Genomic DNA, 21,640 nt, shown 5'->3' with positions numbered 1-21,640 from the left:
GGCTAGTGCTTAACCCATCTGTGCATCAATTGTCTCAACCCTGAAATGGGCCAATTATAATAACCTCATGGTTTTTTTTGTTTTTTGTTTTTGAGATTTAATTGAGTTTATGCAGAACAGCCATATAAGTGTATGCTGGGGATTTTTTGTTTGTTTTGTTTGTTTTTGTTTGTTTGTTTTGTGGTACGCGGGCCTCTCACCTCTGTGGCCTCTCCCGTTGCGGAGCACAGGCTCCGGACGCGCAGGCTCAGCGGCCATGGCTCACGGGCCCAGCTGCTCCGCGGCATGTGGAATCCTCCCGGACCGGGGCACGAACCCGTGTCCCCTGCATCAGCAGGCGGACTCTCAACCACTGCGCCACCAGGGAAGCCCTGTTTGTTTTTTGTTTTGGCCTCACCACACGGCTTGTGCTATCTTAGTTCCACACGCCCCCCCCGCCCCTCCCCACCCCAACCCGGGATGGAACCTGTGTACCCTGCAGTGGAAGTGAGGAATCCTAACCACTGGACCACCAGGGAATTCCCTATGCTATTGTTATTATGGGGGACTCACCCTAACACCTCCCTCCACCTCCCTCACTGGAAGGGCATGGAGGCTGGTTTGACACCTTGGGCCACCCTCATGGAGAGCTGAGGGTCCTGTAGTGTTGTCATGATTTTGTGTGTGTGTGTGTGTGTGACTGTGGTGTTGGGGTGATAGAGTGTGGAGGTTTTCATGTGTCTTTGTAGTGTCTTAGAACTCAAGCAAAGGTGTGTAGGTTTGTGTGTGGCTGTGTGAGCGTAGGTCAGGTGTGGCCCCCATGTGTGTGTCAGTGTGAGCCAGGCCAGTTGGGACGTTGGTGTGTGGGTGTCTTTGTGTGTTCACGTGCTATTAGCTGCATGTGCATCTGTGATCGTACCAGCTTCTGGGCGTTTGTGTGTGTGTAAGGCTGTGGAATTTGTCCCACAATTCTGAGGGTTGGGAGTAGGTGTGTCAACATTTCTTTGATGTTCCATGCAATAATGCAAGTGTGATTGCATGTCTGAACACCAGTGGATTGATGACTGTGTTTGTGACACCTCATGTGTTCCCATCTTGTGGATAAATGATTGTGTCCCACTGTGAAAACGCATGTGACTGTTACACCCCATATCGGTCTGTGTGTGATTGTGTCTACCGGTGTGTGTCTGTGACCGTATGAATCTGATTTCATGTGTGCATGGCTGTGCTCATGGCACCCTGTGTGTCTCTGACTGTGTGTGACTCTGTGTTCCAGCAATGGTATAAAGGTCTGACCATGCCAGGGATGGTCTCTGACGTTGTGGGACTCCATTGTGTAGTTGTGTCCAACCATTGGTATGTGCTTGTAACACTGTGTGTCTCTGACTTGTATGGGTGTGACTTGTGTAGGTGCCCCCCACCATCGATGTGTGACAGTATGTGGCACTGTGTGTCTATGACCGTGCCTCAATATTGGTCGATTATGACTGTGTTGATCTGTCTGTGTGTGTTACAGTGGTGTGTCCCTATGCCTCTGTGTATGACTGTCCACCCAACCATAGTGGGGGCTGTCGCTGTATTTGTAGCTCCCCGAGTGTATCTGTGTGTGGCTGTGTGTCTGATTCCCAGGGTCTACTCACGCTGGTTGTACCCAGGAGTGTGTGTGAGAGACGCAGCGTCTGGGTCCCCAGATTTTACTTCTTCTCCCCTGTGTGCGGCAGACCTGTGATCCCCGGATAATTCCCTTGCCTCAGGGTATGGCAACACTGGAGGTGGTGCAGCAGGCACCTGCCCCGCTGGCTGTAGGAGCTGGGCCTCCGGGCAGAGAAGGTGCCCGAGGCGTGGACGTGGCCACAGCCACAGCTCAATAACCACCCCTACCCGTCTCTATGGCGGCCCTCCCCCTCCACCCACCGTGGTTCAGCCTCCTGGCTTCGTCTTGCACCAAAGGAGCTCCTAGGCGCTCAGCCAGCGCTCGTTCAGCAGCCTCCCGCCAGCCTGGGAGCAAGTTTGGACTCACGCAAACTCCTCCAGTGGGACTCCAGGTGGTGAGGGGGCGGGGCCACGCGGAAGAGAGGGGCGGGGCCTAATTTGCCTTGCCCCCTCCCCAGGTGTGTCGCCATCCTCCTCTCCCTGGCCATCAGTACCCTTTGCTGGTACAACCTGCTGTCTGTGGAGACAATCAACATCAACCTCACTCTGTAAGGGTCAGCTGGGCCCAAGTGGACATTCTCCACTTCACCCCTATTCTATGCTCCTGTAGGGGTGGGGAGTCGGCAGCATGGGGAAAGGGGTTGGACACTGCTGAGGATGTCCAGAGGAGGGAGATATCCCTCCGGGAAGGTTCTCTGAGTGAGGCTGGCCCAGCTAAGGAGCCTCATGGGCCAGCCCACTGTCTGTCTCTACCTCAGCCCAGGCAGAGCCCAGACCTGGGCCTTGACCCCTCCATACCAGACCCCCAGCTGTCCTGTCCAGAGATGTCCAGGGTGGGGGTCCAGTGGTGCCCCCACTCCTCCCATCCCATGGACTGTGGCTGATGACTCTGTTGACCTGCTCTGTGGTAGATGGGATCCAGCTGCGTGCGACTGGGGGTCACATTCCCTCAATCCCCTGTCCACTTCTGAACCCTGCTCCCTTCAGACCTGGTGGTGATTCTCCACAACAGGGATCAGTTGTTCCCGTGTTACCATGCAGTTTCTCTCTTCGGCTTCTCCTGCTTCTATAAAGACCCTTGGAGACACCACCTCTCCCACCACCCTGCCCGCATGCTTTGAACATCTCCTGTGGGCTTGGTTACCATGAGCTCCAAGAGGACAGGGAGATTTTGGTTGTTTGTTTGGTGTGGTGTCCCCAGCATTAGAGACGGAGCCTGGAACATGGGAAGTGCTTAATAGATGTTAGCTACAAAAATGAGTAAACGAATGGGTGAATGTTCCTGAAACTCACCCGAACCTTTAAAGACTGCAAACGGTCCCTTGTGACAGCCCCATGTGACTGCCTTCGGCATGCCCGACTAATTACCCTGCCACTGCCTTCGCTCCTCTTTCTCCAGCCCCGGGACAGGCTGCATTACCTTGTAGAATTCTATGCCCATCTGTGTCTGTCACAGCCTTTTGTCAATTTGGGGCACTTGGGTCTGGGGGGCATGTGAGGGCCTTCCTGCTGCTCTCTTGCATTCACCTTCCTCTCCTTCACTCCTGATCGCTCCCCTCCTGTCCACAGTTGGTTCCTGAGTATGGTGAGCTGCCCCCAAAGCTCACCAGTGGCCTTGCTGGTGTGGCCATGGCTGGAGTCTATATAGCTGGCAGCACTGTGATACGGTTCTAAAATTCGAGGGGTGATGACCTTGTCTATTGCTGGTCCTGGACATCCTTAACATTCTATGGATATACCGCATCCTGTCCGGGGCCTGAGGCTGGGGAGCCATCTCAGAGTACGCCAGAGCAGAGTGTGGGCAGGGATTGAGGCAATCTGGAAGAGCTTCCCTCAATTCTGCTGCAGCCTCAGACCCAGGGCCAAAAAAAGGGAAGCTGTGCATAGGATCTTGAGGCTGTGCCCACCCCTTCACGAGAAGGCTCAGAGTCACTCAACAAGCACCTATTGAGGGAATTCCCTGGCGGTCCAGTGGTTAGGCCTCCACGCTTTCACTGCCAAGGGGCCAGGCTCAATCCTTGGTCGGGGAACTTAGATTCCGCAAGCTGGGTGGTGCGGCAAAACACAAAACAAAACAAGCAAACAAACAAAAAAACCACACACACACACAAAACACAAGCATTTATTGAGAGCCTCCTTTGTAGCAGGCACCGTTCTAAGTGTTGAGGAAAAGCAGTGAGCAAAAAAAAAAAGATTCCTGACCTGGGGGAGCGGCATGCTCGTGGAGGAGATGGAAAAAAGACCCATGTTCTTTACTTTTCTATTTTTAAAATAAATATTTATTTGTTTGTTTTTATTTTTGGCTGTGTTGGGTCTTTGTTGCTGCACGTGGGCTTTTGGCGAGCGGCGGCTACTCTTCGTTGCAGTGCGCGGGCTTCTCACTGTGGTGGCTTCTCTTGTTGCAGAGCACAGGCTCTAGGCGCGTGGGCTTCAGTAGTTGCAGCACATAGTCGCGGGCTTTAGAGCGCAGGCTCAGTAGTTGTGGCTGATGGGCTGTAGAGTGCAGGTTCAGTAGTTGTGCGTGGCGCACGGGCTTCGTTGCTCCGTGACGTGTGGGATCTTCCTGGACCAGGGCTCAAACCCTTGTCCCCTGCATTGGCAGGCGGATTGTTAACCACTGCGCCACCAGGGAAGTCCGAAAGACCCATGTTCTATAGAAATATTTTCATAACTATATGCAGCTTGAAAAAATATTAAGTGCAACTTCAGAACTGTTTAGGATATGATTTTGTCTATCATCTTGTGAATCTTCAGTGATTTTGAACGTAGAACATGTAACCTTTTGTAATTAACAGCAATTTTTAGTCCCTGTTTTGCTTGTGTGTAGAGCTTGATTCTTTGTGTTCTGTGTATTAATTTAGGTATTTAGATTTATGCCTTCTGTCATTCTGCCATCTCAAACAAAGCATCAGAGTACTTTCGTTAATTCAACAAATTAATTACTTAAAACAAATACGTGTTTTGTGCTAGATCCAGAAGGAAATATGAAATTAATTTGAAAAAGGAAAAGAAATTTAAGTTCTCCAAGTACTTAGAATCTGTTTCCAAGAAAGGGTATATTTTCATGAAGTAAAAATGTAAAATGCTACATGTAATTAACAAAAGGGCTGATATTAATAAACAGATTAAGAATTGTTCAAAAAGAAATATTTTATAGCTTGAGGTGTGCATGGTGATTACATGGGTGTGTATGAGAATTCACTGAGCTCTCGATTAAGATGTGTGCATTTTACTTTAAGTAATATCTCAATTAAAAATATTTTTAAAGTGATAATTGATTCATTGAGCTATAATTGTACACTTTTCTATACGTGTGATATACTTGTAAAGTCTATGTAAACACTTCACAACCATTAGGTGGCCATTATCAAAAAAATAGAATCTAACAAGTGAAGAAAGTGAAACTCTTGTACACTCCTGGTGGGAATGTAAACTGGTTCAACCACCATGGAAAACAGTATGGCAGTGCCTTAAAAAAATTAAAAATGGAATTACCATATGATTCAGTAATTCCACTTCTGGGTATATACCCCAAAGGACTGAAAGCAGGGACTTGAACAGATGGTCACACACCCACGTTCATAGCAGCATGATTCACAATAGCCAAAGCAACTCAAGTGTCCATCAGCAGATGAATGGATAAACAAAATGTAGTATGTACATACAATGGAATATTATTCAGCCTTAAGAAGGAAAGAAATTCTGACACATACTACAAATAGCTAAACCTTAAGGACTTTATGCTAAATGAAATAAACCAATCACAAAGGGACAAATACTGTATGATTCCACTTATGTGAGGTACCTAGAGAGTAATCAAATTATCATAGAGACAGAAAGTAGATTGATGGTTGCCAGGAGGTGGGGGAGGGGGAGAGTGGGGAATTACTGTTTAATGGGGGCAGAGTTTCAGTCTTGGAAGATGAAAAAAGTTCTGGAGATGGATGGTGGTGATGGCTGCACAAAACCATCAATGTACTTAATATCACAGAACTGTACACTTAAAAACAGGACATTTTGTGTTCTATATTTTACCACAATTTTGAAAAAGTCTACTTAAAAATGATAAGTGATACAGAGAACAGTGAAGTAGAAAAAGGAAGGAGGTGCAAGAGGGGTTTGCAGTTTGAAACTGGCTGGTTAGGAGAAGGTGTCACTGAGCAGGTGATCTTTGAGTAAAGACCTGAAGGAGGTGAGTGAACCATCTGGAGATTTGGGGAACACTTGGGGCATAAGGAGCAACTGCAAAGGCCTTTGGAGTGGAGTGAACTGAGGGAAATACGAGGAGGTCAGAGTGGAGTGGTGGTGGTGGGGCTCCTGGGCTCCCCCAGAAAGCCCTGGTTTTAGGCTATTAATTACCCCAACAGATTAGCACATAAAATGGGGGGTTGGCAGTGGCAGAGGCTCCAGGCGATGATGTTTCTCCGCTCCCATAAAGCCACTTCTGCAATCCCTTGGCCTCCATGACACAGGGTGCTGGCAGGGGGACAGAAAGACGCTCACAGCCACCCTTAGGATGCCTCCACGACTCTGCGCAGCCGCAGCACATCTGCCATCGAGATTCCTGTGATTGGCAGATCTAAGAGGCGCTACAGCCAATCAACTGCCGGTCCAGGAGGGCTTGCGCACCCTCCCCAGCACGTTGACAGCCACGTGGGCAGCTGCTGGGAGTGCTACTGCCCTCTGCTGGGCGTGCCCAGCTATAAGTAGGCGCAGTTCGATCTGCTCAGCTGGGTCTGGGTGAAGGTACGCGTGGGTGGTGGTGGGCTCACCAACCTGGCCGCAGCCGTTAGAGCTCCCGTTGTTCCTCTTCCTAGTGAGGCATTTGCAGCTCTCATTTTCTAATTTATCCTTCCAGAAGTAGTTGATTCAAACACAGACATGTACTTTTTTTGGGGGGGGGGTATTTTTTTTTTAAACACAGAGCACAATAGTATGTGTGAAGCCCTCATGTAAACCCTTTAACACGCAGTCCTCAAAACAACTCAAAGAAAATAGCAGCTTCACAGTGGAGGGTCCTGGCAGACATCACTTTAACCAAGGGACCAAGATTAACATCACCAGCAATAAGTCATAGTGACATCATAAGCCCTTGGTATGGGAAGGGAACATCACCTTTCCGGGATCCTTCTCACTAACGCAAAATCCCCACTCTAATCAAGACAAACCAAATTGAGAGACAGGCTATAAAATTACTAACCAGTACTTTTCAAAAGTGTCAAGGTCGTGAAAGACTAAGGGACTGTCACAGACCAAGGAGTCTAAGAAAACATGACAACTAAATGCCATGAGGGATCTTGGATTGGGTCCTGGAACAGAAAAAGGACATGAGTTAAAAAACTGGAGTCTGTAGTTTATTAATAGTATTGTGCCAAAGTTAATTTCTTAGTTTTGATAAGCGTACTATGGTTATGTAAGATGTCAACAGTAGGGGCAGCAGGGTGAAGGGTATTTGGGAACTCTCTGTGCTATTTTTTTCACAACTTTTCTGTAAGCTTAAAATTATCTCCAAACAAAAAGTTAAAAAGAAACAAGCCTACGGAAGCGGACACTATTAATGTGCTCATTTTCCAGAGGAGGAAACTCAACCACAGAGACATTAAGACACCTGCCTGAGATCACACAGCCAGGAAGCACCAGGGTATGCCCCAAACCCATGGAATATGGCTCCAGAGCCCCCTCCCCCCAGTCTTAACCACAGCACCACAGTGCCTTTATTTAATTGAAACAAAGTGCTGCATATTCTGCTGTCATCTTTGTCTATCTCACGTGTTCCCTGTTGATAGATCTACAGGGTGACTTGTTATTAAAAGGCCACTGCAATAAATGTGATTCTTCATACCTACACTTGTACTTCTTAGGAATATTCTAAAAAAGAGATTTGCTGGTTCAGAAGGTGTATTACATAGGTAGGGTTCTCCAGAAAAACAAAAAAAAATGTATGTACACATACATATATATATTGATATATATGAGAGAGACGATTTATTATAAGGAATTGACTTATGTGATTATGGAGGCTGAGAAGTCCAAGTCCAAGATCTGCAGTTGGCAAGCTGGGGACCCAGGAGCGTAGATGATGTACTTCCAGTCCAAGAACAAAGGTGTGAGAACAAGGTGCATCAATGGTATAAGTTCCAGTCCAAGAGCTGGCAGGCTTGAGACCAGAGAAAAGCTGGTGTTTCAGTTCCAGTCTGAAGGCAGGAAACGACCCATGTCCCAGCTCAAGGCAGTCAGGCAGGAGGAGTTCCTTCTTAGTGGACGGGGGAATCGGCCTTTTTGTTCTGTTCAAGCCTCCAACTGATCTGATGAAGCCCATCCATATTGGGGAGGGCAATCTGTTTTACTCAGACTGCAAATTCAAATATTAATCTCATCCAAAAACACCCTTGAAGACATACCCAGAATAATGTTTGACCAAGTATCTGGGCACCCCCTGGCCCAGTTGACTTGACACGTAAAAGTAACCACCAGAAAAAGTAAGGACACTTATCATTTTGAAAGCTATCAGCAAACTGCCCATGTCCATCAAAGATATCCCCTAAGCCTCCCCAGCATTTGTTGTTATGAGTTGTTCTGATTTTTGCCAATCCGGGCCATTCTTTTATTTTTATTTTTTCATTTTTTTTGGCCACACCATGCAGCATGCAGGATCTTAGTTCCCCGACCAGGGATCAAACCCGCGCCCCCTGCAGTGGAAGCGCGGACTTTTAACCACTGGACCACCAGGGAAGTCCTGTGGAGGGGGCTTTTTATTTTTTAAATTTTATTATTATTTTTAAAATTTTATTTATTTTTGGCTGCGTTGGGTCTTCCTTGCTGCATGTGGGCTTTCTCTGGTTGCAGCGAGCAGGGGCTACTCTTCGTTGTGGTGCACGGGCTTCTCATTGCAGTCGCTTCTCTTGTTGCAGAGCACGGGCTCTAGAGCACGCAGGCTTCAGTAGTTGTGGCATGCGGGCTCAGTAGTTGTGGCTCGCAGGCTCTAGAGCACAGGCTCAGTTGTTGTGGTGCGCGGGCTTAGTTATTCCGTGGCATGTGGGATCTTCCCGGACCGGGGCACGAACTCGTGTCCCCTGTATCGGCAGGCAGACTCTCAACCACTGCACCACCAGGGAAGCCCCAAGGGGGCTTTTTAAAATCACTGATTCAAATGGAAGTTTTTAGGGAAGCAGACGTACGTATCCACTGTCAGGTGCAAACACTTAAGTGAATAGCTCCCTCCTGCCCATCCTTTCACAGTCTGGGGGTGTGGGATACATTATTTTAGAGCAGGTGGTCAGGGAGGGCCTCTCTGAAGAGGGGACATCTGAGCAGAGGAAATGAGGGAGAGGGTTCACAGGCATCTTGTGGAAATGTGTCGAGGCAGAAGGGACTACAAAGATGAGAGTGTGCTTGGGCACTCAAGAAATACATGTGGAAGGATGTGGGAGCAGCAGAAGCAGCGTGACCCTGGGAGAGTGACTTGGTTTCTCTGAACCTTTTCTTTATCTATAAAAGGGTCTAAGGGACTTCCCTGGCAGTCCAGTGGTTAAGACTCTGTGCTTCCAAAGCAAGGGGCTCCAGTTGATCCCTGGGGAGGCAACTAAGATCCCACATGCCCCACCGTCCCGCCCCCCCCAAATAAAAAGGGGTCTAAGACTTCCCCTCTCAAGAGGGTGGTGGTGAGGATTAAGTGAGATTGTGCCTGGCACAGTGTCTGGCATGGAGTGAGCCCTCCAGAAACAGAAGCCATCTGGGGAAAGGAGAGCTAGGTAGGGGGTGGGTTTGGGGGTGCTGGCAGACACGGTCTGCCAAGATAGGCAAGTGAAGAGGGTGTGTGTGTGTGTGTGTGTGTGTGTGTGTGTGTGTGTGTGAGTTCTGAGAGTCAGAAAGTTTCTGGGGGATCTCCTAAGATTGAGGAAAGGCAGAGCTTTTCTTTCATGACTGTCCTGGACTCTTCCAGAAAAGAAACTGTTCCTTACTAAAGCCCATCCTTCTCATTTAGATGGCAAACTGAGGCACAGAGGGGCTGCGGCCTGGGAAGCGCCAAACAGGAGCTGAGCGGGGGGTCTGCACACCGAGCAGCCAGTGATGGGGGAGTCCCCTGGGGCTGGGGCCTCGGGATGGGATCAGTCCCCTCTCTCCGCCTCTACCCCCATCCATCAGACAGAAACAGAGACGATACAGAGACACAGTGAAAAACGGTGACCAAGAGGCGCGGAACAGAAACTGAGACGCAGAGACGGCGAGATAAAGAGAGAGGAGACACGGGGACAGAGAGAAAGACAGAGACAGTGAGATGGGCAGATTCATAGAGACGCAGAGAGAGACAAAGGCTGAGACAGAAAAAGGCTAGGCGACGCTGAGAGACGGGCACAGAACAACCAAAAGACATTGCAAGAGATACAGAGACACCGACCCAGAACTGGAGGGACAAATGGACCCAAAAAGGGCTGCTCCCTAGGGAGACCCCGGGTTGCCCCGTCTGGGGGCAAGCCAAGTGCTCCCCCACCCCGCCCCCGTCGTGCCTGGGCAGTGACTTCAGAGCCGGCGCGGATTCTATAAATGGCCAAGCGACCGCGGGCCGGGGGGCGGGGCCGAATGAGTCAGCGCGTTGCGTCATCGCCGCCTGGATGCCGCCAGGCCCCGCCCCCGTCCTCCTGGGCCGCCAGGGGGCGCCGGCCGAGAGCTAGCGGAGGCGCGGGTCCTCTCATGCGCAGTAGCGACCTGTGGCCCGCTGAGTGTGGGCAGGATCCAAAAACCTACGCGTTTGAATCCTGGCTCCGCCACCCTGGAGCTGTGTGACTCCGGGCAGTCAGCTTCACCTCTCTGTACAACATTTAGACCCCACATCATAAGGCTGCTGTGAGGAATGAGTTGACAGATCCAAAGCACTCAGTACGTAGTAGGAGCTAATTGTTTGCTCATTTTATGTATTTTAGCGTATCTTCAATACACCATTACACGCTATCAACTTGTCGGTAGTTGCCTTAGCCCAGTCGTTCTCAAATGGGAGCGATCTGCTGCCGACCCCTCACCCCCATAGCTTTCCCAGGGACATTTGGCAACCTCTGGAGACATTCCTGTTTGTCAAGGCTAAGGTGGGGTGGGGGGAAGGGAGGAACGACTTCCCTGGCGGTCCAGTGGTTAAGACCCCCCCATGGGGCTCGGGTTCGATCGGGGAACTAAGATCCCGCATGCCATGCAGTGCGGCTAAAACAAAACAAAAAAGACTAAAGTGAGGGGGGGTGTTGCTTCTGGCACTGAGTAGGTAGAGGCTGGGGATGCTGCTTCAAGTTCTGCAATGCCCAGGACAGACCCCCGCCCCCACGACGAATTATCCAGCCGGGGTGTCAACAGTAGCAAGATTGAGAAACCCTGCTTTAGCCTCATAGCATTAGGGGCAGAGGCCCGGGTTCAAATTCTGCTCTGTCACTAGTGAGCTGTGTGACACTGGGACAGGGATTCCACACCACGGTGCCTCAGTTTCCACATCTGTAAAGTGCATATAATAGCAGCACCCACTTCTGAGGGTGTTGTGAGGTATGTACGAGTGGATACATGTACAGCATTTGGACCAGGGCCTAACATAAGGGCCGTTGTCATTATTAGTACATCACGGCTGTGCCCTTAGCATGTGGCCAGCAAATCGCATGTCCTTGATGTATCATTAGTGTGTGATATGGCTGCTGACATGGTATCCAAGTGTCACTAACATGGCCTAAACATACATGGCATGACGTGGGCATGTCATCCACCCTGTGGTACAGGGGTGAGATCTGGACAGGCAGGGCTGCTTGCAGGTGTTCCCTCCAGGCCAGCCTGGCTGGGACAGGAATATATGGGGATGTCCATGGCCTGGAACCCACTAACACAGCCACTCCGTGGTTCAGGCAACCCACAGGTGGATGGGGAGGGTGAGATCCAGGATCTCTGCTCCCCCAGGTCCTTATGAGGGGATGGAGGGGACAGAAGTGGGGTGCCAGATTCTCAGCAGAAATACTGCTATTCCCTGTCCTTCCCTGTGCCAGGCACTGCCCTGGGCATATTGGAGGCATTATTTTTTGGCTGCGCCACTCGGCTTGTGGAATCTTAGTTCCCTGACCAGGGACCAAACCCGTGCCTCCTGCAGTGGAAGCACAGAGTCTTAACCATTGGACCACCAGGGAGGTCCCAGGCATTATTTCTTCTGATCCTCACAACACCCTCATGAGCAGGCACTATCATTCGTCTATTTTACAGGTGAGGCAACAGAGGCTCAGAGAGGGGAAGGGGCTGGCCTACATTTATAGACTATTGGTGTCTGGACTTAAAACCAGGGTGGTGCTCCATAAACTACCACAGGTGGTAGTCCTGCCTCAAGACAGGAGAGAAATGAAGAAAGATGACCTCAGAGATGTGGGGAGATGGCCTCAGAGACAGACACAAAGAGACTAGGAGACCCAGCCAGAGGCCTAATGAACAGTGGGGAGTGGGGAAAGGTTGGTGGTCTCTGTCTGGCCAAGCTGCCAGCCACCCCAAAAATGAATAACCCAGGGCGCCCCCCTAGGTGGAAACAATGACACAATCAGCTCCCAATACCAAGGCCCTGACATCACGAAGGGGGGCTGGCCAAGGTGGGGGGCGCCCCGCCCCTTGGCAGGCCTCTATGGCCAATGGGACGGGCCTTGGAAGAGGCCCGGGCCGCCTCCCGAGCTTCAAAAACATGTGAGGAGGGAAGAGGGTGCAGACGGATCTTCAGCTGCTGCCGCCTTCTTCAGCGCTGCTGCCACCGCTGTCCACCATCAGCCGGCATGTCCTCTGCTCACTTCAACCGAGGCCCCGCCTACGGGCTGTCAGCTGAGGTCAAGAACAAGGTAGGGCTGGAGGGCCTCCCCGCGACCTGGCCCACTTGCCCTGCCAGGCCAGAGGCCCCACACTTGGGGTTCCCTGGACCCCCTTCCTGCCTATCCCATATGACTTGGAACCTGAGAGAGAAAAAGGACGAGTATATGGGGAAGGGGCTGCCTTCCTCCCTGGCCTGAGCATCCCAGAGCCCTCAGCTCCTGTTGGGGTGTGAAATGGGGGGGGGGCATGCAGGCAGTCACAGGTAAACTGAGGCGGTTGGCCCATTTTGAAACCCCACTTGATTAGAGTCCCCCGTTAACCCTTTTTGTTTCTGGGGGTCTGGGGAAGGACTTGATTTTGCCCACACCCCCTAGCCCGACAAAGAATTTGCGGAGTGCTCCAGAGCTGGGGTTCCTGGGGGGTGAGGCCCCAAGGTGTTGGAGATTGTGAAGGAAACGGAGACAGCTGGGGATAGGCAGAGAGTGGGCATTCGGGACAAAGCAGGGGTCTCCTAATTCTGGGGGTGGGAGGACATGGGGACATCGCCTTCATGCTATGGATGGGTAAACTGAGGTTCAGAAAGAAAGAAGAGACAAGTAGCTCAGGTCCTATATAAGAGAGATTCAGAACTGGGCCCCTGAACTTGCGGCCCGCGTCCCCCATGGCATCAGCTTCTCCAGGGCAGCGAGCTTGAAGTCCCCAACCCACTGGTACAATCCCTTGAGCACTGCCCAGGGAGGAGTCCCAGCCCCATTTGACAGAGGGCAACACTGAGGCTCAGGGTGGCTTTTCCCAGGGTTCCACAGGCAGGAAATGGGGAGCTGGAATTGGGAACCTGGGTCGGGGGAATCCTCGGGGCTGGAGGAGGGGGCGGGTAGGGGACGGGTGCTCGGGCAGGAGACAGATCCCAGCGTCGCCCCCCCTCCCCCCAGCGCCGGCCCAGGAGCCGAGCGGAGCCGCCGCGCCATATAAGGCGGCCTCGGGAGCCCGGCCCGCGGGGCCGCGCTATATAAGGGCCGGTTTGCTTTATAAAGCCGGGCTGATGGGGAGGGGGGCGGCAAGGCCCGGGCCAGGTGAGGGGGCCTTCCCCTCCTCTTTCCCCTCCCCCAGAAGAAGGGGCGACCGGGTCTCCCAGGGGCCCGGAGCCTGTCTGGGCTGGGGTAGAGAGTTCTGGGGAAACGGAGCGGGGGCAAAGCGGGAGAGGAGAGGTGGGGGAGAGACGCAGAGATACTGGAAGCCTGAGACTTGAGAGGGACGGATGGGGGAGGGCGAGCCTGGAGCAAGATAAGACTGAGACAGGGATGGAGAGGTGGAGAGACCGCTGAGCTCCATCCTCGCCCGAGGCAGGGAACCTGGAGTCGGAGAGATGGAGAGAGACCTATGAAAGCAGAGATGGACGATCTATGAGGCCCACCCCCAGCCGGACACGAAGAGATGGGGACAGGATGACAGTGCCTAGGAAAGACAAACAGAGCTGGGAGAGAGACTGAGGACATCGTGCCATGGGGACAGAGACAGAGAAATACAGACACGCACGGGGCCAGGAGTCAGGCAAAGACAGGCCCTCGCCCCGAGCCAGAGAGGGGGCCCCAGGGATGAGGACCTAGAGAGACACTGAGACAGAGATATAAGACAGAGCTGTCCCCTGCAAGGCGGCATCCGGGGGACACCTCCTTAGGGCTCCTCCTCCCCTGCCTGAAGCTCCCAGGAGGGGGGCAGGGTCAGGGGAAGTTAAACCCCAAGTTTGGTCTGCAGGGGGAACCAAGAGGCCAGGCGCCGCCCCCCAGCTCTGAGTATCTCGTTCTCCACCCCTTAATCCACATTCGGTGGTGCCAAACCTCAGAATGCCTGGAATGGGCCCTGGGCAGGTGCCGCCTCAACACTGGCCCTCAGCACATCCCCCCCCACCCCCCTCAACTGGACGTTGGGACAGAATTGCCTTAGTTGGGAAGGGACGAGGGAAGAGAACAGACCTAGGGAAGCTTGGATTGGGCCTGGGAGCCAACCCTGCTCCCCACTGCGTCCTCACCACCTTCCCTGTGTCCCCCACCGCCAGCTGGCCCAGAAGTACGACCACCAGCGGGAACAGGAGCTGCGAGAGTGGATCGAGGGGGTGACAGGGCGCCGCATTGGCAACAACTTCATGGACGGCCTCAAAGACGGCATCATTCTTTGCGAGTGAGTGGGGCACTCATGGCTCAGACTCTGCCTTGGGCTGCCCCCAACCCCTCATCTCTACTACCTGAGCCCCTCAAATGACCAAGAGCTCAGAGCTGGATTGGGCACGTTATATCTGATACCTTTGTTGTGAGGTATCAGATATAAAGATAACCACTGTGCCCATTTAACAGGAAAGAAAACTGAGCCCAGTTTTGGGGACGTAAAACACGTCGCCCAAAGTCCCACGCTGTTCCAACAGAAATGACTTCCGAATCTAGAGTCTGAACCGCCAACGCATACGGGGCAGCCACATGTATGGTCTCTAGAGTCCCAAGAACGGGAGGTCACAGCAAAAAGGCACTGGGCCACATCAGCTGTCCACTGCTGGCTTGGTGACCTGAGCGATGTGCCACAGTAATTTAAGTGGGCCCTGATTTTCTCCCCCTCTCAGAACCTAATCACTGAGGGAGAGGAAAACCCTCAACAGCTCCCAAGCCCCGATTCCAGATTCCACCTCCTAGATTTCACTGCAACCCTATTTCTGGGTGGGGCCCTGAGCCCAGCTGGGGTCCTGTCTTTTTCTCTGAGTCTGACCCAGGGCAGGGTGACCCTAAGAGCCAGAGCTTGTGCTAGGGAAGCTTCCCGAAGGCACAGCGTTACCAAGCCCTAGCTGCTGGAAAGAGAGGGGCTGGGGGATGATGTTCTACCATATCCAAGGAATCGGGGGATGGTCTGGTGTCCCAGGCCTTAAAGAGTGCAGGGCCACCCACCCATTTCTGGAGGAGGTGCATTTATGGGGCACCTGCTGTGTGCCAGCCAGGTCTAGGCGCTGGGGATAGTGAACAAAACAGACTTGACTTGGGGCGCTTACAGAGCTTTAGTCCTGGTGGGGGTGATTGAACAAATAATTGATGAAATAATCACATACTTGCCTGTGGTGGGAAATGCCATGAGGAAGAGTCAAGCTGGGAAGGATGGGGGGCGGGGGGCATGGGGTGAAGGGTTGCTGCTTTGTACAGAATGGTCTGGGAGGTCTTTCTGAAGAGGTAATGTTGAAGCAGAATCTTGGATGAAGTGAGGGAAGTTGCCGGCAGGACATCTTAGGGAAGAGTGGGCCAGGCAGCGGGAACAGCCAGTGCAAAGGCCCTGGGGTGGGAGCATGCCTCAGTGATCAGGGAAAGTGGAGGGAGTTAGCTGGGGGCCAGATGGTACAGGGCCTCTTCATCCTTCATACTATGGAGTTAGGCTTTTATTCTCAAGGCAATAGGAAACCATGGGAGTGCTCTGAACTGGGGAGTAACTGGAAGTTTTTTTTTTAATTGAAGTATAGTTGATTTACAGCTGTGTTAACTTCTGCTGTACAGCAAAGTTATACAAGGTCCTACTGTATAGCACAGAGAACTATATTTAATATCCTATGATAAACCATACGGAATTGTTTTAAGAAGGCCATTTTAGCCATGGGATGACAAGCATCTGGAGGGGATGAGGTGGAAGCTGGGAGCCCAAGGGGAGGTCAAGGCAAGAGCCCAGGAAAGAGACACTGGTGGCTCAGAGCAGGGCGGAGGTGGGCTTCTGGAAGTCTTCAGGAGGCAGAGTAAAAGGAATTGCTGAGGGATGGAATGTGGGGGTGAGAGAGAGGGAGAGGAGAGTCAAGGGCGGCGGAGGGCTTTGTCTGAGACCTGGAGGGCTGGGTTTACTGAGCCGGGGAGGATGGAGGGAGTTCTGTGGGGGAAAGTCGGTGTCAGGAGTCCAGGTAGGGTGAATTTGATTTGAGACACCCATGTGGGGTGCTGGAATGGAGAGTAAGAGGTGGGCTGCAGGAAGATGTTGGGGAGTTGTTGGCATGTGAATGGCATTTAAAGTCAAGAGAGGACTTCCCTGGCTGTCCAGTGGTTCAGACTCTGCGCTTCCACTGCAGGGGGCACGGGTTCGATCCCTGGTCGGGGAACTAAGATCCCACATGTCGCACAGCGTGGCCAAAAAAAAAATAAAATGCCAAGAGACTGGATGAGATCAAGGGGGTGAGTGTAGCCAGAGAAAAGGCCCCAGTTCTGAGCTGCGGGCTCTCCGAGGTGTAGCGGTTCGCAAAAGGAGATTGAAACATGGTCACGAGCGAGGCAGGTGCACCCAGGCGACTCCCCTACACCCTCCATCGGGAGACTTTCTGACCTGAACGAGTCTAGCTCCCCGGGGTTGGTTTCCCATCTGGGTCCTGCCTGTGTGTGCGGACGGTCTGTGGTGGGGCTGCAGCTGGGGGCTGACTGCAGTGGGAAACAGAAAAAAGGAAAGCTCCCACTGACCGTCATCCTGACCCCTTGTCCCACTGGGCTGGGCTTGGGTGGGGGCAGTAGGGGTCCCCTTCCTCAGTGCCCTCCCCTGCGCCTTGCAGGTTCATCAACAAGCTCCAGCCAGGCTCTGTGAAGAAGGTCAATGAGTCCACCCAGAATTGGCACCAGGTGAGCCCAGACTCTCTTAACTCTTTCGACCCCTGGCCCATAGCCCCTCAGAGCTCCACCCAGACCCCCACTCCCCTCCCACCCCTGACCGCCACCGGCTCCCCTCCAGCTGGAGAACATCGGCAACTTCATCAAGGCCATCACCAAGTACGGGGTGAGGCCCCATGACATCTTCGAGGCCAACGACCTGTTCGAGAACACCAACCACACCCAAGTGCAGTCCACCCTCCTGGCCCTGGCCAGCATGGTGAGTGTGGCTGAAGGGTGGGCATGGGGCCGGGAGGCTGCGGGCGCTCGGGGCTGGGATGCGGGTGGGGCCACTTGTGCCCTCTGAGCCCCACGTGGGTGGGAGGGGGAAAGCAGGTGCTGCTTAGGGTCTCCGAGGGGACAGTGTGGCCCAGGGCTTCCTTGTCAGTCCCTGCCTCCCTCACCCTCCCCAGGCCAAGACGAAAGGGAACAAGGTGAACGTGGGAGTGAAATATGCAGAGAAGCAGGAACGGAAATTTGAGCCAGGGAAGCTAAGAGAAGGGCGGAACATCATCGGGCTGCAGGTACCGCCCCTTCTACATCCGGGTCTCACTGCTGAGCTGAGCAGAGGGTCAGGGAGCGGAGGAGGCTGGGAGGGCGCCCTGGTCCCTGCAGGCTTTGGCAGGGGGGTGGCAGGATATTTGGCCTTTACTAGACTATACGCTTGGCATTTTTCCATACCCTAACTCACTCCTCCGACAGCTCTAGGGGGTGGGTACTGTTACCAGCATACCCTTTATACCGACGGGAAAACTGAGGCCTGGAGAAGATAGCTTACTTGCCAGGATTGCCCATGTGATGAGTGGCCGGGCTGGAACTTGAACCCTGGAAGTCAGGCCACCTATCAGTCATGTGACCCACCTTCTCTGGGCCTCAGTTTCCAGTCTGTAGCCTGAGGGTGGAAACAGTGCCTCCTTAGAGGGCCATGTAAGTGTCTGCTGACATGAGTTACATCTTGTGGCCCACCGTGAGATTTGTAAGGGGTGATTCTCCTTCTGGCTCCCTAGATGGGCACCAACAAGTTTGCCAGCCAGCAGGGCATGACAGCCTACGGCACCCGGCGCCACCTCTACGACCCCAAGCTGGGCACAGACCAGCCCCTGGATCAGGCCACCATCAGCCTGCAGATGGGCACCAACAAGGGAGCCAGCCAGGTGTGTGGGGGGCCATGGGGCGGGCTGGTGGGGCTGTGCCCCTCGCCGTCCCCTCGGCCTGACTGCACTGCCCTCCGCAGGCCGGCATGACTGCTCCCGGGACCAAGCGGCAGATCTTCGAGCCAGGGCTGGGCATGGAGCACTGCGACACGCTCAATGTCAGCCTGCAGATGGGCAGCAACAAGGGGGCCTCGCAGCGGGGCATGACAGTGTATGGGCTGCCCCGCCAGGTCTACGACCCCAAGTACTGCCTGACGCCCGAGTACCCGGAGCTGGGCGAGCCTGCCCACGACCACCACCCACACAACTATTACAACTCCGCCTAGGGCCCTGGGCCTCCCGCCTTCCCCCGGGGAGGCCGGTGCTGCTCTTGGCAGGGCCCAGCCCGGCCCGCCGACCCCCTCCCCCTGCATGGCTCCTCCAGCCCCCTGGCACCTGCCTACAGGGTTAGCGTTTGGGGGGAGCAGACTGGGGGGGGCCTGGGGGGGGAAAGGGGGCTCCTCCCTGGGTCCAGCATAGAGCCGGGTGTTCCCAACAGCACCCAAAGGACGCACTGAGCAAAGCTACCCCGCTGTCCCCCACTCCCCACAGGTGGGTCCCCCAGGACAAGAAGCCCCCCCAAGCGAAGCCCCCAGAGCCCAGGCTCGCCCCCCTCCCCCATTCCCACAGTGGGAGCAAACTGCATGCCCAGACCCCCAGCGGACACACGCGGTTTGGTTTGCAGCTGGCGTTAAGGGATGTGACAGCGGTGTTTGTAACGCGAGCACTTTCTTTTTCTACTTCACTGGAGCACAATAAATGGCTGTAACGTCATCTGAGGACTCAGGGCTGCTGTCACAGAGGCTGGGTGGCTCCAGCACACGCATAAGTGGCCTCGCTCAGATACACCCCATCTCCCACACGCACACTCACATGCACCCTAAGATACGCACACAGAGCTCACAGAGCTCGCTGGACCCAGGATGGGCTCCCCCCCCCCAACTCACACACAAAATCCACATGCACGCACACTTCGTGTGTATGGTGTACACACGCTCTCTACAGCCTTACTGCACATACCCTTTCACGCACAGATACACATGCAGTACACACTCCTACATCAAGGCACATAAAAACATAAACCCTCACACAGGTACACAATACACACACACACACACACACACACACACACACACACACGTACCTTCCCTGGGAGCCTGTGGGTTGCGTTGAGGCCAAGCGCCGGAACGGGCTAGATGGGATGTAAATCACAGTTCTGCAGCTTGCCAGCTAGGTGACCTTGGGCAAGTCACTTCCCTTCCCTAGGCCTGTTTTCGCATTAGGAAAATGAGGACATGGAACCTTGTGGGGTCACAGGGAGCTTAAATGAAATGACGCCTCCGGACAGGGGATGACATTTGGTACTGACCATGAGGATGGACAACCAGCCAGGTCCTGGAGGCCCCTGTGGGCAGGGAGAACCCTTTAGCCCTGAAGTAGACTGTGGGAAGGTGGGAGGGGACAGGGCAGTGGGGAAAGATGGGCACTTTGGAAAGATGTGCCCACTTTGGATGGGCACAGTGCAGGCACTTTGGCAATAGCCCTTTACCAACTGGCACAGAGCAGTTAGGTAGCTGACTGCAGGGTGCAGCTGGCCCAGGCGCCTGGCCTGCCAGCCCAGGATCCCAGAAGTCTGGACAAGGTCCCAACCTCCCCACATTTCAGAGGGGACCCTGCTCTCCCGGTGATGTGGGCCCCAGCTAACCTGCCCAGAAGTTATCAAATGCCAGGGTTCCAACGAGAGGATGCGGCCATGCTGGGGGCACAGCGGTCTTCTCCCCTTCCCTCCCCAGGGCAGGGGACGAGGCTGGAATGTGGGGACCTGCAGAGACAGACATCAGAAGACCCGCTCGCACAGACGCACACGGTCCCTGGGGCCTCGTAAAATGGATTCCAGGCGCTCTTGGCCTGGCTACCCTAAGTCCTGCTACCCAAAGTCCTGCTACCATGGGGCCAGCTCGGGGAAGCTATGCTGAGGAGGATCCATGCCCGGCCTAGGGCCCTGCCTTCTTGGGAAAACAGCACCATATTAGCACTTGGTCTGTAAGACTGGGGTGGGCGGGCCCTGGTTGGCAGGAGCCCCCTTTCCCTGGACCCCAGAGGGCATCCCCCACCCCCCTGGCACCTGTCCGCCACTCTGCCTGTGTCCGCTGGGTCCTGCCTCGGCCAGGGGACCCCACCTGGGGCCTTGGAGGGGGAGGTGGGAGCACCAAGGAGGGGTATGTCAGGGTAGAGAGGGCCCTGGGGGACACATGCTGGACCCAGTGGCTGGGCCTGGTGGCCAGGGCTTCTGGCCTGGTCAGCATCTTCTCGGCCGTTCACATCCCCCGCTGCCCTGGTGGGTCCGAGTCTGTTGGAACTGTGCCAGGAATCATGACAGGTGCCTCCATCCTCAGCGTGGCCCTGGGAGGAAGGTTCCATCATCCTTCCCACTGTACCAACGAGGAAGCCAAAGCACAAGTCACTTGCTGCCCAGGCTCACGAGGCCAGGTGGAGGAGATGGACCCGCCCCACACTGCCGAAGCGTCAGGCCCTCCACACCACGAGACCATCTGGGGTCTCACCATCAGCCTTGTTAAGGTGTGTTTTTTCCAATACCACCAAGCAATTAACTCAGTTCCGACACTCTCTACCTGGAGAAAGCGTCAGATCCCACGGGATAAGGGTTCTGTCCAAGACTGCCCCTCCCCCACGTAAGCTGCCAATCACAAGTGCAGGTGGTTTACCTGTGCTTTTGAGCAACAAGCTGGAGATCGGGGCCCCCCCACCCCCTCCTCAGATTTGGTTAATTTACTAGAGTGGCTCACAGAACTCGGAGAAACATTTTACTTATTACATCACTGGTTTATTATAAAAGGATATAACTCGGGAGGAGCCAGATGGAAGAAATGCCTGGGGCAAGGTATGAGGAAGGAGGGTGGAGCTTCCATGCCCTCTCCAAGTGTCCCAGCACCTCCCTGTGTTCACCAAGGGCGGAAGCTCACCAAATCTTGTCCTCATATCGTGCTTCATCTGCAGGTCCCTTCCCCTTCCCGAAGGTTGGTGGGTGTGGCTGACTGGGTTCCTCCTCTGCATCCTGACCCTTCCTGAGACTATCTAGGGCCCCACTCTAAGTCACTTCATTAGCATAATCTCACCTGTGATCAAAAGGGGCTCTTTATGGATGACAAAAAGTACTCCAGTTGCTCAGGAAATTCCAAGGGTTTTAGAAGCTTCCTGCCAGGAGCCAGGGACAAAGCCCAGGCATTTCTTCTTACACCCTACACGTGCATCTGGCTCCACCTCCAGCCTTCCGAGAGAGACTCCTTGCGACCCTAGGACAAGGGTCCCTTACTCTTCTCCAGTGCTCCCCACCGCCCCCAC

The 21,640-nt window shown here is 53.8% G+C and overlaps 1 protein-coding gene and 1 long non-coding RNA gene across 3 annotated transcripts; one reads left to right on the top strand and one right to left on the bottom strand.

Annotated features, from left to right (window-relative positions):
• The first annotated feature begins 10,398 nt into the window (after positions 1-10,398).
• CNN1 (calponin 1) lies at positions 10,399-18,728 on the top strand. Of its 2 annotated transcripts, XM_079917053.1 has the most exons (8): positions 10,399-10,509; positions 12,372-12,467; positions 14,495-14,616; positions 16,991-17,057; positions 17,167-17,304; positions 17,498-17,608; positions 18,092-18,238; positions 18,319-18,728. In XM_079917053.1, exons 2-8 carry the CDS (start codon positions 12,405-12,407, stop codon positions 18,562-18,564), a joined length of 894 nt encoding a protein of 297 aa, XP_079773179.1. In that variant the 5' UTR covers positions 10,399-10,509; positions 12,372-12,404; the 3' UTR covers positions 18,565-18,728. The 2 variants fall into 2 exon arrangements, with proteins under 2 accessions (XP_079773179.1, XP_079773178.1); XM_079917052.1 differs by lacking the exon at positions 10,399-10,509 and having other exon boundaries at positions 12,053-12,467.
• LOC307183898 lies at positions 12,321-21,617 on the bottom strand. The gene is made up of 4 exons (XR_013827632.1): positions 21,415-21,617; positions 19,983-20,709; positions 19,422-19,469; positions 12,321-12,450 (listed from the first exon to the last, which is right to left on the bottom strand). It is a non-coding gene; the product is annotated as an uncharacterized lncRNA (long non-coding RNA).
• Between the last annotated feature and the right edge of the window lie 23 nt (positions 21,618-21,640).

The sequence above is a fragment of the Stenella coeruleoalba genome (assembly GCF_951394435.1).
Source record: "Stenella coeruleoalba genome assembly, chromosome: 3".
In the NCBI taxonomy this organism is placed as follows: Eukaryota; Metazoa; Chordata; class Mammalia; order Artiodactyla; family Delphinidae; genus Stenella; species Stenella coeruleoalba.
The sequence above is the reverse complement of the archived record's forward strand: the minus strand, read 5'-3'. Positions and strand labels throughout refer to the sequence as shown.

What these genes read in the sequence shown, in the direction of transcription:
- CNN1 (XM_079917052.1), top strand. Translation starts at nt 12,267, where the DNA reads ATGGGACGGGCCTTGGAAGAGGCCCGGGCCGCCTCCCGAGCTTCAAAA. An exon ending in CAGCTGAGGTCAAGAACAAG is followed by an intron (nt 12,468 to 14,494) that starts GTAGGGCTGGAG and finishes CCCCACCGCCAG; the next exon opens with CTGGCCCAGAAGTACGACCA. An exon ending in GACGGCATCATTCTTTGCGA is followed by an intron (nt 14,617 to 16,990) that starts GTGAGTGGGGCA and finishes TGCGCCTTGCAG; the next exon opens with GTTCATCAACAAGCTCCAGC.